The 21,060-nt window shown below is 43.8% G+C and overlaps 1 protein-coding gene across 1 annotated transcript in view; it reads right to left on the reverse strand.

The window, feature by feature from the left end:
• PRKAA2 (protein kinase AMP-activated catalytic subunit alpha 2) overlaps positions 1-21,060 on the reverse strand; it is a 343,505-nt gene that overhangs the window by 236,208 nt on the left and 86,237 nt on the right. The window contains exon 2 of the mRNA XM_085602513.1: positions 4,350-4,491. Coding sequence (XP_085458639.1) covers positions 4,350-4,491 — 142 coding nt within the window. The remainder of the gene's footprint in view (positions 1-4,349; positions 4,492-21,060) is intronic.

The following is a 21,060-nucleotide window of genomic DNA, read 5'->3' on the forward strand; positions in this document are numbered from 1 at the left end:
GTCAATCATTAAAGAATGACAAAAGATTGTTGTATCCTGGTGCATAGTAAGGTCATTATTTACTATGCTTTGAAAGCTAAAACAATTCAAAATATAATGACAAATGTGTTGTAAAAACACAATTTTACCCCAAATTTTCTTGGTGGAGAGGCCCCCAAAACCCCCTTTGCAGGGGTCGGCTCACTCGCCCGTGCACTGTGCGGGGACAGGTCTGACAACATTTGCCAGAGCAGCTTTAAGATTCCAGTCCAGCCTAGGCAGGAGTAGGAGCCTTGGGCTGCAAAATAAAACCAAACAATGTAAAGGTAGTTGCGAGACGCAGCGCCAACCTTCCTACTAGGAATTTTCGTTTTTTGCAAATATTTTTAATATAAAAATACTAAAATCTTTAGTAATTCAAGTCTAGTGTGTGTTTGATGTGCACACGTGTGCAGGTTTTTTTCCTTCAAATTACAGTTTTAATATTTGACATTTAAATCATACAAATTGCCTGGGGGTCCCTGGCTTCTAGTAGTGACTCAATGGGGGTCCTCGGGAGTAAGAAGTTTGGGAACCACTGGTCTACTGTTAAAAATATTCATCCTCAACAGTTTAGTGGAAGGGGCAACAGACCCATAGATAACGTTAACACTTCTGGCAATATTTCACAAGCAATCTTTCACTCTGCAATATTTCACAAGCTGCAACTTCCAACAATGTGGTATAGGACACAAAGAGAAATTCTATACACCTGTTTGTACCTTGTATACAGAACTAGAATTTGTATTCTCAATCTCGTTGATGGAGGAGGTGGTGCACTCCCTTAAATGCGTGATCACTGAGTAGGTGGTTGAGCATATCTCTGTTATTAGTGCCTCACAGGTCTAGCCTGCCCGATCTTTCTAGTGATGGGTGCATCGTCATGTTCAAGTCCCCACTAAAATTATCAGTTTACTGCTACCTAATCCAGTCAAAACTCTAGAGATGTCAGTAAAGAAACATAACTTAGCCACACTTGGCTCCTACACAGAAAAGAACACCACTGTCTCCACCGTCTTCCTCTGAATCATGACCTTTGCAAAGAAATAATTATCTGCTTGGTCAGCCCAAGTCTTGAGACTGAGAACTGGGAGAGGCACTTGTGGAAAAGAATCACTACACCACCCTTCTTGTGAGATATTGCGCTTCTGTCTTCTACGTATATGACTGAAGTCCCTCCTCAACTTTTCAGGCTCTGTAAGCACAAGTGTATCAAGGCCTTGTCAGTATGCTTAAAAGCCTGATATGACAACACTTTATTATGATTAATATAGTGGGTAAGACCATTTACAATAAGAGCTAGCAGTGGGACGTCATTCAAGCATGCAGTCGGGTGTGACAATAAAGTCTAAATAGGACCAAACCTCACGACCTGCAACAGGAGTCAGTCCTCACACCCACAGCAACAAACCCTTTCCCTAATCAGGCTAACAGCTGCCACTCCCAGGCATCAGAGCTTGCTTGTGGATGCCACTTTGTGGAGCAAAGTGTGTTAGAATGCACAATGGAAAGGTGTAGGGACCTAGGCAGCTGATACAAGCTATCACTCAAGAACCATGTGAAACCCTTCAACCACCATTCTATGGAAGTAATCTCAAGTGGGGGTACTCTTGTATGCTTAAAATAGGCTTTCAGGCTATTACCATCTACCCAGAGCACCCTAACAGGCTTCTCAGTCATACAATTAATTTCTGCAAGAGCGGCTATAACAGTTCTCAAATCCAATTCACAAGTATATATGAACAGAAAAAAACACACATACTAACAGGTCACATTATCCCCTGTGCAGAGCCTAGTCAGCTCAGCAACATCATGGTAAGGTGACAACAACCCTAACAAAGGCAACATTCCAGGTAACATAAATATTGCAAAGGACATTGGAATTAACTTTGTTAACAGGAAAGTACAAGGAAAAAAATACAAACTCTTATGCCACCAAGGAGCCATTAGACAGCTGCCATCAAGAATAGTCTGTCAGTCATATGTTAAGTTTGCAGTCGGAATCTCCACTTCCTACAATGAATGTGTTGATCTGTGAGGCCTTACTTCTCAGCCCAGCATTGAGTGATTGACCCTAACAGTTCCATGTTGCTCTACTGGCTGAGTTCCTCACTTGCAGCTGTATTGAGATGTTTGTGTGGAGATGGACGTAATGTGAAATGTTGTTTTTGGCTTGCTGCTGTCTCCAGCAAGAAGTCTTTCAGAGTGACCAGGAATTTCCCCAAGTCATCTGGCTTATAGTATTCCTTGTTCCTGTCACTGATTGTCAACAACATCATGGCTGGCTACAGGCCAAACTGAAGGCCAGATTTCCACAGCTTGGAATGTGCTGAAAAGAATGTTTTACATTTGATGCTGGCATCCTTTGAAAAATTGGTTGCATTGCCTATTTTGTTATTATCATACACAAATGGACCATAGTTCTTTATCCCAAGCATATGGATCTAATGTGCTTGCTGGTGTCTCAAAAAGAAGGGATGGATTGGGGTAGTAGTGGACTGTCTAAGGGACTGTGTGATCTTATCCAGTGTGTTCTCTGGTATTCTAACTCCAAAGAGAAATTATGTTGCAACAAGTCTGTGAAGATTGTGGACAAATCATGTAAAATATCTGAGTGATCAGAGCCTCCCAAAGCCTTATAACTCACACATTGTCTTATCTGCCTCGATCTTCCAAGTTCTTTTATTTTCTTTGAGTATTGCACACTTCCTGACCACAGTTTGGACCATTAAGCAGAACAACAAATACCTTTCCAACTCCTCAAGCCTTTCTTTCAAATATGTCAAGTCTGTTATGAAACTAGGAGATGTCAAAAGTTACAGGGACCGTTTGCACAATTCTCAAAATGAAGTACCTGAGTAGTGATTCAGGTTCTGATTTATTAGTAAGTGCATAGTCAGTTAAAACCATTACACATAAATACTGAAGCCCATGACATAACACACACAAGATATTTGACAGAGTTTATGCTACTCATTCCGGGTGAAATTAACATATAAGCATTTGTTGAAATATTGCAGGTGATGTAACAAGGAAAGCAAGGCACATACATAGTGTGCCCATGGTAATGCGCGCACACACACACACACACACACACACACACACACACACACACACATACACACACTTGCCCTTCTATGGTAGAAATTATATAACAAAAACAAACCTGTGATCCGATCCTTTCAACAAGATTGAGCATGCCAAATTTTAAATATTTGAAAAAAGTGAGGTATTACATTTTGGAAGATCAGACTGAAAATTATAGTTTTGGTACTGTGCAATTGATTTGTTTTATTGTGAAAAATGTGTTCTGAGATACAAGAAGCAGTGTGCAAAATATAATATTTAGCTGTAATTGTAATATATGTACTTTTGTATTGTTTTTTGTTCAATGTGAGCCAGATTTATCATAGTACTGCGTTGCCCTTGCACCACGCATGGTGGTGCAAGAACCACGCAATGCTAAAGTCAGCATTTACCAAGCAACACAAGGCCCTCTTGTGTGGCCCTTTATTTCTTGGAAAATCTGGAGTAACGCATGGCACCGCAAATCGCAGCCTCGTGTTACCCTGCCCTAGGAAGACATTTCATGGGGGGAGCGCAGGTGTTCCCACACATCCACTAACACAATTGGAGCCACAGGGAAAAAAAAATAAAACGAGCACGCCGCCCCCATTTATTGGCAAATATGGTGCATACCTGCCCTCTCCCTTTCACAAAGTGCAGCAAGTTGTCTGCTGTGTTGCACTGCCCCAAAGATTGATCAATCTGGCCCAAACACAGTGGTTCTCTACTTTCTACAGTTATGTCTTTCTTTTGCTAGCAAAGATTGCAGTGGGTTAGTGGCCTAAATTGGTATGAGAGGGGCCCCTAAACCCTGCAGGCACTCTATCACTTAGCTCTTCTGCGTGACAGTGGCACTCCCAGTTTGCAGGAGTCTGGGGCGATTCTAACCTCTAAACCTATGAGTCTTTGCTGAACAATGATTAACCTAAGGGGCAATGTAAGGCTGATCAATGAAATATTTACTAGCACAAGTTAAATACCACCTGCTCTTTGCTCCATGCCCTTGATATCATATCTGTGTATGAACCAAGTAGAGAAGTGGTTTATGACTGGTAGATGCTTATTAAAATGCAATACACTGGAAAGTGAGCACATGATGTGCTGCTGATTAATGAAGAATGATTATGTTGCATTTCTAGTGAGCACGTGACAACATAATACCCAGAATTCAAGTTGATAAAACATACAATTCGCAAAAGTGGAAAAATGCCCCATACTTATTATACACAGTTGACATTTATATGAAAAGAAGCAGCATTACTTACAGCTTAATAATGTGTGGATGTCGAAAGAGTTTAAGGTTTTGAATTTCTTTCTTGATTTTGCCAACAACATCTAGATTACGGATTTTCTGGCGATTTAAGATTTTCACTGCCACTTTATGTCCTGTTAATTGATGTTCACCAACTATTGGAAAGAGAAACGTTTTATTACAATCATTTTTTACAATTTAGGCAAAAGGGAATCAAAACATGACCAACCGGTTAAATTGCCTTTTCTACACAGTTAACACCAATTTGTGAATCCCTATTGCTAAACTCACCTTTGTATTGTCCTACACTGAGCATATAATCTCATGTGGGTAGTTCCACTGCTATATTACGCTTTGTTTTTAGTTAGATAATGACCACTAAAGTAGGTCGACAAAATATAAGAAATACACAAGTCAGAAAACATTCAGTTCGATAAAGCAAACAAACAACAATTAAATATGAACTCTAAAGGAAAATCTCTGAATCCACTCATGAATGATATGGCGTATTGACTAACAATGAAAACCTTTCAGTTCAAAGTTTGCTGGAGATCTGACTGTAATTTTAAGTGCATATATACATAGCGCTTTCTACCCTTGTTGAAGCGTTGAAGAGATTTACGCTGAGCAGCACGCTTTTCCAGGACACAAGGTAGTGGTTAGTCTAGTGTTATTATTTACTGGGATTACTCTTATGTACTCATGTAAAGCATTCAAACATTCAATTGTTTGTGGTAGATTACATTATTAGCCATTAGGTGTGATCATTAGTGGGAATGGGGGTAAGTGACTTAATGCAGATCTTTGGTGGGGTAGACAGAAGAGCTACATGAGATTAGGTAGTGTTAGCATTGCAAGGGTAAGGCTTTAAAAAAAGGAAAAGTTCTGATCTTGAAGTGAGTTGTGGGCAATATGTAGAAATACCTTAAAAGGAAGTAAGGTGACTATTCCTGTGACTTAGAGAGGCTGTGCACAGAGAGGGGAGGCGGAAGAGGAGAGGGCCATTTGAAAGAAAAAAACATAAGGCAACAATCAGAGGCTTTAAATAAAAATTAGTGTTTAGATATTGTAAGATTTAGAAAAAAAGAGGATTCTTTTTGAGATAGCATGCAATCTTATGATGTAACACTGGAGAAAGAAAACTATATATAAAGTGCTTGTGATAGGCACCAGAATCAGGTGAACAGTTTGTCCACTGATAGGCTATCACTAAACCACTGCGGCAGCAAGGTTAGCCGATTAGTGCAGGGTTTGGAAGTAATGGCGGAGTGCATATTCTGGGAATCTGACACGGTGAGCTAATGAGTTCAGGGTTTGGATGCATAAACTATTGGCTGGACGCATATACTGGGAAACAGCAAATATTTTAGGCTGTGCTCAAATGAAACAGCAAACTTAAGATCATATCAATCTGAGAAAATACATGGGTAAATAATGGAAACATTGAGAAGGAGTTTCTGCAAATCTTGGAGTGGCTGTCTTGTGATGTTCATCTTCAAGTTTGGCTCATAGTATTAATTATAACAGTAAAGTGGGATCCCTTTGGATGCCAATGGTTGTGGCATAGCACACAAATGAGACTGAGTACAGCTTCCCCTGACAAGTGCATTGCCTGCATTCATATGGCTGTAGGTAGAGATCCAGACACAGAGCTGAGGAGGGTGGTAAGCAGTCTCCCTTTGTGCGGTGCCAACTTATGCCATTACAGCCCTCTGAGTTTTTCACATTTGTGTTGTACTTCTCATGTTGGGTTGTAAACCTGTGTGTCGTCAACTACTCTTCTCAGAGGCAGCCACCAGTCCAAAGTTTCACTCGACACAGCAGCCTGTGACTTTAACTCCTTACCCTTCATAAATGGATACCATATTTAAAGAAATCTCAGCCATAGGATCCACCTATTATGCCACGGTCAACCAGTTGTCTGACTTCGTGATGGAAGTCAGATCTATGAGGCAAGTGGTGACCTCCTTCCAGGCCCACAATGACACAGTGGATCAGAGGCTGAACCAGGTAGAAGGCGCTATGACACTGCTGGACAGGAGAAGAGATATCGACCTCCTGTAGAAAAAGATCACCGACCTGGAAGACAGATCATGGTGTGATAATTTTCATATCTATGGGATCCCGGAGGAGGTGGAACAGAGCGACTTGTTGGATTTTCTAAAGCACCTCTTCCCCAAGCTGCTGGCTCTCCATCTTCCTGAGTCGCTGGACTTTCAGAGGGTGTACAGAATCCAGGCTCACGCTTCACCCCAACCACACTCTCCTCACCCAATCATTGCTTTTTTCTCACCTGCCACCAACACACAAGAGCTATTCTGAAGGCTGCAAGGTGTTCTCCAACACCACTGCTTTATGAGGGCCACAGTATCTCTTTTGCAGCTGACTACTCTTCGACTACCAAGTGCAAATAATTTCTCACCCTTGCCCCAGACTCCAGAAATGGGACCTAAAATATGCCTTGTTTGACCCTGCACACATAGCTGTTACCATCAATGGCAAGACTAAAGGCTTCTTTGAGCTGGATGCTCTAGAAGACTGGCTGGACTTCTATTGACACGCTGTTCATCGTGGAAGCAGCTAATTCCTACATGCCCCCTACTGAAGCTGCAGACTTTCATCCGCCCCAACATCACCATCACCTGAGACACCAACACCCGCACATGTCACTATGCAGGGAATCTGATTGTGTGGGTCTCAATCAGGTGGTAGAGGCTCCCCACATAAATAGAGAAAGAGACAAATCCTGATTGCCGCTCAAACCTGCATCAAGATGAGTGATCCCTGAAGGAGCCTTTCTTTTAGTCTCAGACGCTCCACCAGTTTTGTTTATCCATTACTGTGTTTTATTGATTACTGACCCACACTCCATAGGGTGCCCTAGGCCTGCTGGACATCGGTCGGAATAAGGGAGGGGTGGTGATGCATGAGCACACTGCTGGGGCCAGAGTCTCTCAAGACCTCCACACATTTATCACAACACTGGGTTGCCCCGTGGCATTGTTAAATGTACTCGTCTCTCATGTAGGTTAGACACTACACGTCTCCCCAGCTCCCAGCTCTAACTGCCCCATGGCTGCACTGGAGTCCATCATCCCATTTCTGGGCAATTTGCGGAATCTCCCTCCCTGCCTCTTTTGTTTAGCTACACTGCTGAGCATTGATAGGAGGGCAATTTACCCCCTCCCCCCGAGTGGATATCCCCCTCTTCTCCTGTACATTTGGTCTGGGTGGTCAATCTGCACCTCCTAGCATAGGAGTTAGCTTGAAACCTCAACGGATTCCCGCTTTCCCCTTAGTTAGTGAGGCTCCCTCACTTCCTTTCTCCCCCATAGCAAATCCCTGAACTCTCTCTCCTCCCCTATGCGGTTGAGACCCACATCCTCTCCCTTGGAACCCAGATGGAAACACTCTTGCCCATATCACTTTATACTGGTGGTCCCTATCGAATGACATCTAGACCCTAATCCTTGGTCATGTGAATGTTAATGGCCAATGACACTATGGACGAAGGAAAGTATTGCAATATTTATGCCTGAGACATGTTGATATCGCACTCCTCCAGGAAACACACTTGTTCCCAGAAGAATCTCAGAAGCTCAAACTTGATTGGGTAAGTACTGTAACCAGCAGAAGTAGGCAAGTGACCAGTGATGATGAGTCCTCCCTGTCTTGTAACTCTTCCAAGAAATGCAGAGTCACCATTCTTATCCTTCATAACCTCCCATGTAGGGTTCGGTGGTGTGGCCATTAAGGAACTGAATATGTAGTTTCTAGTTGTAGGTGTGACATAGTGAGATTCCACTATAACGTTTAGAGATTCTATGAGTAAACACTGGGAGACATCAAGCGGATCGGTTTAGATCTGGATATGTTTTCTGGGCTCTGTATATATTTCCCTTATTTGCTGTTTGTAATGCCAATAAATCATTATTGGTTCAACCTTTCTTGCCTGTGTGTCACCGTTACTTTATATTTGGTGATGGCAGATTTGTGGAGGACTTGCTACTACACATTGAGCCCAGGAGAACATATACGGTATACGGGTGGTACTTTCATCTCTCATCAAGATAGCATCTATGGAACACTTGGGATGGATTTTTCCTGGTTACGGTAACTTTTTATGCCTTCTTTTTAGGACAGTCTTCCCTTGCGCAGTTTGGTTGTCAGTCGTACCTATCCTGGCTAGACCACCTTGCTCGAGCGTCCATTCCTCGTGTTTATGTCCATTTCTATGCAGTGCACTGTAGGCATTCCAAGCCCCTTGTTGTCAGACCCGAGAGATGATTTTATATAGTTTAAAAATATCTACTCACATGTCGTATCCCGTATGTGTGTCTGCTGCCAGTTCTACCTTCTCCAAAATCCCTGACTCAAGATTCCAGGGGCCCTTTCCTGCAGTCCCTGCCTCATTGAAACATTTAAAGAAGCAAGAAGAACAATGATTATTTGAATGTTCTTCTTTGCCTGAACCATAACCTACTAAGCGTATTTAGTATAGCGGTTACAATTCAAAGCTATTTTATGTTTTTCACCATCAGCGGTCTGCTCGCTTGTGGAGAAGAAATGAAATGAAATTAAATGAAATGAAATTAGACTTATAACGCGCGACTTAGCCCAATGAGTGTCAAGGCGCCTAACCGAGATTAAATCAACAAAGGAAAGGACAGTTGCTTATTGATAGGCTTTAGCAAAATACCATGTTTTGAGTGCTTTCTTAAAAAGAATCATAGAAGGTAGGGCCTTAATCTCTGATGGAAGGGCATTCCACAACCGGGGAGCCACGTTAGAGAAAGCCCTGCTTCCCCATCTGACTTTCTTAAAGCGGGGAACCACCAGCAGGTTCATCTCTGCGGATCGAAGAGATCTGCTAGGAAAATACCGAGTTAAGAGAGAACCCAAAGCATTAGAGGGAGTAGCCCTTAAGGCTCCAAACACCAGAGTTAGCAGTTTGAAAGAAATCCTATGCTGGATAGGGAGCCAATGCAAGCTTTTCCTTGCTAAGGTGGCCGATGAGGCAGTAGGTGCCGCTAAAACAAATCTGGCAGCAGCATTTTGTACCACCTGGAGGCGATGAATAAGGCCCTTATTGATTTCCGCATATAGAGTATTACAGTAATCCAATCTTGATCCGACCAGCGCCACCACAATCTGCATACGTGACTGAGGGGAGAGATAGTGTACGATTCTCCTAAGAATCTTAATGACCCCCCAGCAGGTGGCCACAGTTCTGTTCACCTGGAGAGTCATAGACAGTGAGGTGTCAAATATGACACCCAAATTCCTGGCCGAGTGGGATGGGGTAGGGCAGGTACCCAGAGAGGGGGGCCACCACTCATTAGACCAACAATCCTGATCCTTCCCAAAAATCAGGACTTCGGTCTTATCACCGTTCAACTTCAAGGAATTTTGAATCATCCATTCGGAGACTGCTTGCATGCAGCTCCTAAAGTTGAACGCTGATAAATCCTTCGAGTGGGCCAGGGACACCATGATTTGGGTGTCATCGGCGTATGACACGACTTCCATCCCCTGCGATTTCACTAGCCTTGCCAGAGGGGCCACATAGATATTGAACAGGGTCGGACTCAAAGCCGACCCCTGTGGAACCCCGCATCGCAAGACCTTAGCAGGGGAAAGAAACTCACCAAGCTTGACCCTCTGCTCTCTTTGATCTAAAAAGGAGGACAGAAGACTCAAGGCAGTGCCCATTACTCCTAACTCCCTCAGACGTGATGTTAAAGTCGCGGGAGAGACCGTATCAAATGCCGCCGTGAGATCTAAGAGGACCAAGACGGTGGTCTGACCCAGATCCACCTTCATTCGGATATTATTTGTCACCATAGTAAGCGCCGATTCGGTGCTATGGCACCTCCTAAAGCCATGCTGGGAAACATCTAGATATCCAGAAGCATCTAAGAAGGCCGAAAAATGATGATTCAGATGGAGCTCCAGCATTTTCGCAGGTGCAGGGAGCAAGGAAATAGGACGGAAGTTTTTGAGTATTTCAGGATCAAGAGTGGACTTCTTAAGCAAGGGCTTCACAATTGCCTTTTTCCATATTGCCGGAAAGACCCCCTGTGTTAAGGCGCCGTTCATCACCTCCATCAAGGGGGGTAATAAGGTATCCCTGCATGCTTTCAGCACTGTCAGAGGACAAGGATCGAGAGGGGAGGCCGATTTTATTCTATTCAAAAGAAGATCCATCGCCTCAGGAGATAACAGCGGGAAACAGGAGAGAGTCTTAGGGGGATCCATGGTCCGAACTTCCACATTTACCGAAGCCAGGGGAAATTGGGGGCCCAAGGCACTCCTCTGAGCTTCCAGGGCAATATATATGTCCTCGATTTTATTATGGAAGAAATCTGAGATTTTATTACAGAGCACTTGAGACCCCACCACTGGGTCGGGCATTTGAAGAGAACAAAGGGACTCCACAATATTAAATAACTCCCTAGGTGAAGTAAGAGAGGCAGTGAGATTGGTAAAAAACTCCTGCTTTTCCTTTATTAGTCTAGCCTTATATTCTCGCAGCAGGCGCTTATGTGCCTTGCCTTCAGTAGGATCCCATGATTTTCTCCAACTTCTCTCCTGTCTCCTACAGTTCTGCCTCAAAAGTCTTAGTGTCTCAGAGAACCAAGGAGCAGAGGGGTTGCGCCTTGCTGAATATCGGAGAGAAGCGGGAGCTAATGCATCTACCGCTCTAGTAATAGAATTAGCAAGTTCTTGTGCCGCTTCCCCCGCTTCCCCGAGAGAGAAAGACGACCCATCCCCTATAAAAGGAGAGAGGGAATCATTGGTTATATTCCTGAAGTTCCTTTTAAGAAGATCATCCTGCATTATGGAATAAGCCTTAAGCATATTATAAGTGTTATAACTTGCGTGATTATGCCAACAGCGATTGGCACACTTTTTCAAGACAGTGATCAGCACACTAAAATCCTGCTGATTAATGTCCAAAGTGCTGACAGCGATTAGCACACTTTAGCTGGTATTTCCATAGCATTCTTCATTCCTTCATACAACATATACAGCAGTATACCATCTTCTTTTTGTAGCTTGTTTAAATTGTAGATATACTGATTTGTTTTGTGAATTAGTATTACATGATTCATTGTATGCTGTGACTATTGTATGTGTGGTTTAGTATATTCTAGGGGTATGTTTAAGGGATCTGAGGTCAAAATGATACAGACCACACCTCCAGCTCCTTTTCTCCAAGAACCTAGAGAACCTCCATTGAAATGGTGATTAGGTCATTTAATGCTTATCTTGGTGCCACTGATGGTCACAAATTGAAACCTGATAGAAAGAGGATAGAAAGAGGAATGTGTTGTATTACTATGGAAACATGAAAACATGGGCGTGGGAAGAATCTCTTAGGATGGGGTTTGCGTCATTTACTATTACAGCAACCTCGGGTGGCAGGGACAGACCGTCAGGGGGCTTATGCTTTTGGGTTGGCTCACACTTGGGCTGTACAGCCGAGCAGTTGGACTCTCAGTCCAGTGATATTTTATGTGTTGCACTTAGTTTTTCTTCTAAGCTGGAACTGGCCCTTGTTAACTTTTATTCTCGCCCTGTGAACATGAGCAAGGAATCCATGACCTTTGAGCAACTGAACTCCTTTATTCCCACTGTCCCCCCTAATACAGGGCTGATAGTGGGGGGAGATTTTAATTGCCAATTTGAGCCCCTACCAGATATGTTGGGTACAATTCCCACTGAGGAGGATCTTCAATAGCTAATTCCAGAACCGCAAATATCTGCAATCAAAGCCTGGTCCACGCTGGCAATCCAGATTAATGCACTTACACTAATGCACTCCTTGAGAGCATGCAATGGCTGTATATCTTCGGACACTCCTGGGAACCTAACATTCAATAAAATAGGACAAACATCTCTCCTGGATTATATCCTAGTTGAGACTAGGTTGTGGCATAGAGTCCTCGACTTTGCAGTTCTCCCAAGGCATGACAGTGATCATAACACCTTATTTCTAACACTGAATTTGCCGGTATTGGGAACCGCTCCGGCTACTAGTTCCTCTGTCGACAATAATTTAATCCTTTCCAATAATAGAAGAAGAATCAAATGGGGGGCAATCCAACAGCCCTCAGAAAAGCTGTCTGCATTATATTCAGCAGTCGTCCCGGTACTAGTAGAATTGGGAGAATGGTTGCAGTGGCGGTCAATACAGTTCCCATTGAGAAAGTTGGCTGATGTGTTTCATCCGAAAATGCATGCCAAGGGGAAAAAAGGGCCATTCACTCATGGTATGATGATAGTTGCCGGGAGGCAAAGCGGGCTTTAATGGTAACCATTAAAGCTAAGGACAAGCCACTAATAGAACAAATGAGGGCGCTGTACAGAGAGACTACTACAACAGCAAAGGAGGTGTGGGAATTGGGCAGATGGTATGCTCTGAAAACAGCTCTGGCCGATAAAGATCTGAAAGAGTTCTGGTGTATAGTTAGTTCAGGAAGCTGTGAGGGTAAGCCAGCATTAGAACCCAATATATCAGCAGAAGCATGGGAAGTACACTTTCAGGCCTTATATGCCACAAAGAAAGACCCTGTCCACGACAATGTAACCACGATAGGGGATAGTGCTCTCCATGAAGAAGCCTCTGAATTTACCCTCCCTGAAATTGTAAATGCAATAAACAAACTTTCCCTCTGCAGAGTTCCTGGATTGGACAAGATTCCAGGGGATATCTACCGGGACGAACCGGAAATCTGGGGACCTTATCTGTGGGTTTTATTCAATGCCATTATGAAAGGTATGCCGATCCCCGAAACCTGGGCAGGGGCAGAAATAGTTCCAGTTTTCAAAAAAGGTTTGCCACTTCTGCCAGCAAATTACAGACCGATCAGTTTGATCGATGTTTTCCAAAACCTTTTGCACGGGTAGTCCTAGACCGTCTTCAGGGGTGGATCGAAGACCATGACATTCTAAGCCCCTAAGCCCCTACCATTCTAAGCCTTAGGAAGAACATCTCCACCGTTGACCAAATACTTAGACTCCAACTAATGTTTTGGAAAACAGCAAGAATGGAGGGTGGCAGCCTCTATTTGATCTTTGTGGACATGAAGACGGACTTTGATTTGGTGCCGAGAATAAAGCTCTGGGGGGTGCTTAGAGATATAGGGATTCCCCCGTACCTCCTGAACATACTTATGAGTTTGCACAAGGGGACTTTTGCGCAGCTTAGGTGTGGGAAAGGAAGTGACCTGACCCCCCGATTTCCTGTTGACAGTCGAGTAAGGCAGGGATGTGTGCTTGCACCTACCCTGTTTTGCCTCTATGTCAATGAATTGGTTTCCCAACTCACGGAGGTGACGCCCCAAAACTGGCAGGTACTAGGGTGCCTGCAATGATGTTTGCAGACAACACCCTGCTACTCTCAAAATCTCCGATGGGCATACAGAGGGTCCTGGACAGCTTTGCCACTTTCTGCAACAACAGGGGGTTAGAGATCAACACTCTGAAAACAAAGTTTATGGTCTTTAATCCCACAAAGACAACTCGATCGTACTGGAGAGGGTGTCGGGGTTCGACTATTTAGGGGTAACCCTGACATAAAACATGGAGTGGAGCCCACAAATAGCCAAAGCCAAGCTCCGGCTAGCCCAGACCACTAGAGACATTGCGAAAGTATTGAGAAACCCATCCTCCAAACCCGCTGGGCCAATAGTAGAGATCTATAAGGTGCAGGCCAGGGCTGCAGCAATGTATGGGGTGGAACTTTGGGGGCATTCCTGCTCTGGAGCAGTTAGCAAAGTGGAAAATAATTTTATGAGGCAGATCGTGGGCCTTCCCTCTAGTACCCCTCTCATTCCCTTGCGGTTGGACTTACGAATTAGACCTATTGGGGAGGAGTTGGGCCTTAGACCCTTAACTTATTGGCGCAGATTATGGGTGACCCTGGAACTGGCAACTTATAGAGCCGAATTAAAAGAGATAGTGAGTTTCCCTGAAGCTGTAAAAATTCCCTGGTTTGCACATATAAAGGAAGAATGAAATAGGCTGGGAAAAACAACATTGTGGAGCAACCCAGAGGAAGCATGTTCTGTAACTTCACGTATAGAAGTGGTGAAAGCCTTCCGACTGAGCAAGCTAGCCACTGTACATGGGTGTTCGTCTACAGTCAGATGACACTCCAATTCTTGCTCCTGAAAGATGACTATAGAAAAGAATCCTTCTTGGATGACATCCAGCCATTTATTGCAAGGAAACTTTATGTCCAGTTTCGACTAGGCACCCTGCCGCTCCGTGTTTTTACATGTAAATGGTCAAATCTTGCCAAGCGTGAGTGCCCAGCTTGTAATTGGGAGGAAGAGTCGGAGCTTCATGTCCTTTTCTTTTGCCCTGCCTATAAACCAGCAAGGAAGCGATGGCTTCTCCAAATTTGTAGGAACCTAGGATTTGTACACTGTGCTGAGGCATTTAGAGTCCTGAAGTCTGACACTTGCAAGCCCATTGTGTTTGCTGTTTCTCGATTTTTGACTTCCATGTGGCATAGGTGCTGGACCTTTGAAAAAGTAAATTATAACGAAACTGCAGCTGACTATATGTTTGGCACCTCAATTTCAATGTCCACAATATTTTAAAAGTCCTGTGCACATAGCCTCCGAGACCTGCCGCAGTTGGGTCCCACTGGAGATCCTGAAACGTCAAATAGAGAAAGTATGGAGGCAGCACCAGGGATGGAGTCACAACAGCCAGTATGCTCTATTCAAAATTCATAATTCTTCATTGGATTAAAACAACAGGACAACAGCCAGCGCGTTTCGTTCCTTTAATGGGAACTTCGTCAGGGCAAGAGACTTCTGTACCAGACAAGTCCCACTTTTAGAGTCCAGGCAGAGGTCAGCCCAGATGTTGTAAATAACAATCAAATCCCAGCAGGGGCAGGTGCCTGTCCCTCTAAGATATCAATATGGCATTCCTAATCGTTTCAGTCACATAAGGCAAACCCCTCACAAATATCAACAGGAGTCCCACGTGGTAGTGTAAGCCAAAATTTCCGATAAGCAAATCTGAACAAAGAGTAATTGTAGAGAATTACATGGAAGAAATGTTCCACTGTCCGTGTCACCACTCTGCGAATGGAGTCAGAATCCACCCCAGACGCAATAGTCAGAAGCGCTTAGTGCCGCGACGTATAGACGTCCACCCGAGTCTGGATTACTCTTTGTTCAGATTTGCTTATCGGAAATTTTGGCTTAGAGGTTATCAGTGTTATTTGAGTGATAAACATTTGGTAACTACAGTGCCAGAACCTAGAGTGACTTTGAGTCCTGACAGAGTATAGAAGACAATGTCTATTCATGTTTTGGGTCCATTCCATGTGTTACCTGTGCATATGAAGTATTCTATCATAATAATTGATCATGTATCCAGGTGGGTGGACGTGAAGGGTGTTGCTGAACCTAATACAACAAGTGTGATAAATTCCTTTAAATACGTTTTTTACAGTTAAGGCACTCCTGATGAAGTATTGTCTGACAATGGAGTATAATTTGTGTCATCTGCAATGCAGGAGTTTTTTGAGAAAAATGGTATCAAGCATATTCAGACCCCCTTGTATTGTCCACAATTTAATGGAAAAGTGGAACGATTTAACAAAATATTGGTTGAGAGCATTCAAAGTGCATTGAAATCCCACATTCATGGCATTGAAGCAGACATAAATACCATATGGGCTTATTGCACAATGCCACATTTTGTCACAGATTCCTTTTGAAATCACGAGGAAGAAGCGTGAGGACATGTTTAGCTCCTGAACATTTGACCTATATATGTGATGTGAAGGTTGATGTTCAGAAATTATCTGAGAAGGCGAAGGCTGCAAGCGATGAGGTGGGTCAGACTAAAACCAGATGTGGGTTGAGTGGAAGGCAAAGGTGCAAGAATGCAGTGAGTGTGCAAGGGGGAGATTCGTTTTGGATCAAAGATCCTTTGTTGATAAGAAAGGGTTTGCATAAGTTTAGAGAACCTGTACAAGTAAAAAGAGTGTGTGGTAATTTTGTTCAGATCTTGAATGGTCAAAGGAGGAACTTGCCCTGTCTTGCTAAACTGAATAGGGACATGTGTCCCACCTACACGCTGGTCCTGGAGTGGGAACTCTATTCTCTTCAGCGTGGCCGAATGCTGGAGGTCTGCACATAAGTTGATGTTTATTTCGCTCCTTTTCCATTGTTGAGATCTGCTGTGGCACAACGCGGCCCCGCACATAGCTGAGAAACTTTCCTACTGGGAGACGTGGCTGACTAAATGTATCAGCATCATAGACCAGCTCCTCAATGAGGACATACTCAAGCCCTTCTTGGCCTTCAGAGAGGAATTCAGTCTCGTCTCAACTTACCATTGGGAATACTGCCAGTTAGTGCACAGCATCAGGGCAACATTGGAACCCCTTTCCATGACCCTGCTGACATCGTCCATCCTGTAATATCTTCATACTTGGGATCACAAAAGGGTATGATCTCAGACATGTATGAATTCCTTATTAAGGCTCTCCACCCAGGTCTCATCCTTACTAGACTCTAGTGGCAAGTTACCTTGGGCAGGGAATACTCCCACGATGACTGGGTGACATTTCTCATGGACCATGATCAGGTTCTTCAGGAATCCAGACTGAAATTTCTATACTTCAAGGTCCTCTACAAGTGGTGTTGGACCCCACATATGCTTAAGCGGTTGATATCACATAGATGATTTTGGCGATGTGAGGCTGAGGAATGTAACCTGTACCTTGCTCTCTGATCCTGTCCATCAATATAACTGCCCTGGGCAGCGGTAGGGGCTCATCTAAAAATCTATTTGTTAGAATACCTTTCAGAGGGCCACAGAGGGGTTAGTGGGCCCAACCATGAGGTTTGAGGCCGGTTACTCCTGATCTCCAGGGCAGCGTCTACAATGGATTTTGAGCATCTGGGCCAAGTATCTGTACTTGACTCTCAGTGGCAAATGTGGTTGAGCAGTCCATGGCTCTGTCCAGGGAGGAGATTTGAATACAGATTAGTGAACAAGAGCTCACAACCTAACATGCGTGCAGCAGCGGCGAAAAATCATTATCCAGCCAAATATTCACTTTTATGAACAAAGAGAAGTATTTTATTTTTACTGCAACCTACACAAAGGAAAAATCCGACATTCAAAAACAATAACATAATTTTCCTTGAGGTCAGGACTCTAGTGTTTCAACGCTAATTCCCTGTCCCACTCCCTCCTCGCGTTTGCAATAGTGGTTATTCCCCATTCAGTATTGGCAACATACAGGGAATGCTCTACTAAAAGTCCGAATAGTCTAGTCTGAGTCTTTATAGCCCTTTCTTCCATACTTGAGCCTAGCTGCAAAAAATTTAAATGTGCATGTAACCATTCCAAGTGATTAACTTTCTACAGTTACTATAATTTTCCCTTGAGCTATGTGCGACATATAGAATGGCAAATATATATCAAATATAGCAAAAATAGAGAGAAGGGTGTGCGGAGTGCAGGGTGCCATGTTTGAAAACTTGGATCACTCGTGATCTGTCCTCCTACTGTTACAGAATAAATATTCCAGCAATTAATAGAGGTATAATCTGTGGGCCGGAGGATCATCACTACACTCAGTTTCAGAATGAGCTCTGTTACATCCCCCCCAAGCGACAGGCAGAGCTCCCCTTCCTGAATGAAGATCTAAAGCAAAGAGCAAGAATCTATGAAGCCCAGAACAATCATAGGAGGTAAGTAATCGATTATACAAACTATGACTAGATAAACTATTTTAAATGATTTCAAAATCCAAAGAACGTTCAGGAAATACAGAGTTTGCTATGTACTGAAAACATCTGGGGTGTTGGGAAGGCCAAGTTCACAGGGAGAATTGTTGAAAGCAAAGCTAATCGTTTTTAGCTATACTTCCCATGCTTTACTTCCCTAGGCCTCCCCGGTCTGCTTATCATGAACACAGAAATCATATTGCCATTTCCTGCTATCTACATATAGCTGAAGACAGTAGTGTGTTTATTATATCCATATAATTGTATTATATCTATACTAGGAACATAATAAACCAGCTACAATCTCCTGCTGAACGTCGATACATTGACATATGGAACTCGTTTTACTACTCCAATTATATTAAGGACATAGTCAACAGACTATCTACCACTCTATAGAACAGCAGCAAAAGACAGTCAGTGTTCTATGTTTATAAGGCTCCCAGCAGGTCCACTGAACAAAACTAAGCACATTCCCTCTTTTTTTTATTAAAACCTCTTTATTTTAATTAAAAATAGTTGTGGTTGTTTTAAAGAAAGAGAAGGTGTACTTGCAAAGGAATATACAAAGGGCTGCTTCCAAAATGTTCATTATGAACAAAGAAAATAGGCTGCTTCTTCAGCTGCCGATGGTAGCTTGTTCACAATAACTATTGGAAACAGAGGGACATATTTATGAAGGAGTTTGCATCGCCAATGCACCACACAAAGTGGTACATGCACAATGCAGACCCAAAATGCGATTTATGAAGCATCGCGAGGCCACTATGCGTTGCCCTGATCGGCTTCATAAATCAGGAGTAACACAACACAGTGAAAATTGCGGCATTGTGTTTCTCTGTCCTAGAAAGGCGCTCCGTGGGCTCCCATGGATTTTGACGCATTCACAGATTTACCATTGCTAGAGGATCTGGGAATGCTCCAAAAACATACCCCTTCTCAGGTGAGGCGTAACGAGGAGAAATATCTTTATTTCTCCTCGTTACTTCCTCTTTCTATGTGTGCTGCATTCTGTAGAACACAGAAAGAGGAATGTGCCTCTCAGGATTGTTTTTTGCAGGAAGGTGCCCATTCCTGCACTAAAACAAATCCAGCCTAGCCTCCTCCGCAGAACAAAGACAAAGGTTAAAAGATGCACCACATAGAAGGAGTCTTCCTTGTCTTTCAAAGCTTAAAATATAGCAACGTTTGAGATAGGATTATAAAACCTCGAGGGGGTCGATGTGCCACCTGGTCTTGCTCCCAATCTTCAATGGGGCAGATTCCAGGCCTAGTCCCAAAGCACACCCTGGATGTACGTGTCCATCGGCGCTGATGCAGCAAGTGAAGGCTTTTAGTGGGGGCATGCTGCACATTTTCGGCACTTTAACGGTTCTTTTTTTTATAATTGTTTTTATTGGTTTTCATTAACATGAGATAATACAGTTACAGCGTTTGTCATGCAGAAGCACACACATTTTAGTCGGTATACAAATGTCATATTGCCCTCATGAGTAGGGGTGGGCGGAATTTGCGGAATTAACCTTCGCAAATTATCGCGAGAATGTTTAAAATTATCGCAAACAAGCAGAAATATCGCGAAGATGCGGAAGTTTTTTTCCGGCATGTTCGCGAGATTTTCTGCATGGTTGCGGGTCGCCAACTTACCCATGTGGTTGCTTGCGGGCGCGGCCATCTTGTTTTGAGTTGTTCTCGCGGTGCATGATCGCGAGAAGAAAGACGTGATCGCGCGACGCATGACGTCACTGCGGGCGCGAACTGTCGCGAGACAGCGCAAATGGCTAAAAACAATACAACATCTCATGGAGAACGCGACCGGATCAAGAAAACTTGTCGGCGAACGCAGGGATTCAGGTAAGGCGATCGCGCGCGCGTGAGAATGTATCATTTTACAGCGCGAGCAAGAAACAAATTATCGCCAAGCTGCGGAAACCGGAATTTTTGACATTTTCGCGCTCTCCGCGGAACGCAAAAATGTCAAATTATCGCAATTTCCGCGAACGGAACGAAATTTTTGCCCAGGCCTACTCATGAGTATAGTTCATGGCGTAAGAAGGTGTCCCCAGAGTCCATAATGTCTTTGCGATTTTTCGTCCTTGCTCATAAAACAGTATAACATGGCCTACAACTCTATTTTAACATGTCTTCATTTTCAATTACACATGTGTCGCGAGGATTGGCTGCGGTATTTATTAGAACAACTGCACCGTTACTACCAGAGCAAGACCTACGAGGCATGCTTCTCAGATTACCGGAGGAGAGGGGGGAAGGAGAAAGGGAAAGATGGTGGAGGATGCAGGGTGTGCGGTGCACGTGAACGTTACATGGTGCTATCCCCACATTTCTAGTATCTCTGTGGTGGCTTCAGTGGCGGCCACTGGGTGTGCAAGGAGATAAGTTCTGAGAGGGTCACAAATGTTTCTGGATCGTGAAGCTAGGGGGAGCAATTCAGCATAGTTGGTCAATTGCTATTGGCAGTAAATTAGGTCAGTGAGTCAGTCCTTAAATTTTGGCGCTCGTCCCCTGCCCCATCTGCAGGCAACGTGGCGTTTAGCCATTAATAAGGCAGCAGCGGAATATCGGCGGTACGGCTTGGCAAAGAGTGCAGTGTATCCCAGTAAGGCGACCAGCGGAGTGCACTCCAATGATAGCATTGTCATCTGATCTAGGGCAGTAAAAACCTATTCCCAGTAGTCGCGTACCCCCAGGCACCCCCAGGTTAAGTAAAGGAAATCCGCCTCCGGTGTGCCGCATCTATCACAGCTGTCTGGGTCTGTCAGTTTATACTTATGCATTTTGAATGGGGTGTAATAGAGACAGTGCAAAAATTTAAAATGCGTAATGCGCAATCTGCTGCTCGCTAAAATTTGCTGTGTTTGCAGGCAGCAGTATGCCCACTGGTCGTGCACGAGAGGGGTAAGGTGGTACATTCTGTAATGTGTGTATGGT

This window comes from Triturus cristatus, chromosome 4_2 (genome assembly GCF_964204655.1).
Source record: "Triturus cristatus chromosome 4_2, aTriCri1.1, whole genome shotgun sequence".
NCBI lineage: Eukaryota > Metazoa > Chordata > Amphibia > Caudata > Salamandridae > Triturus > Triturus cristatus.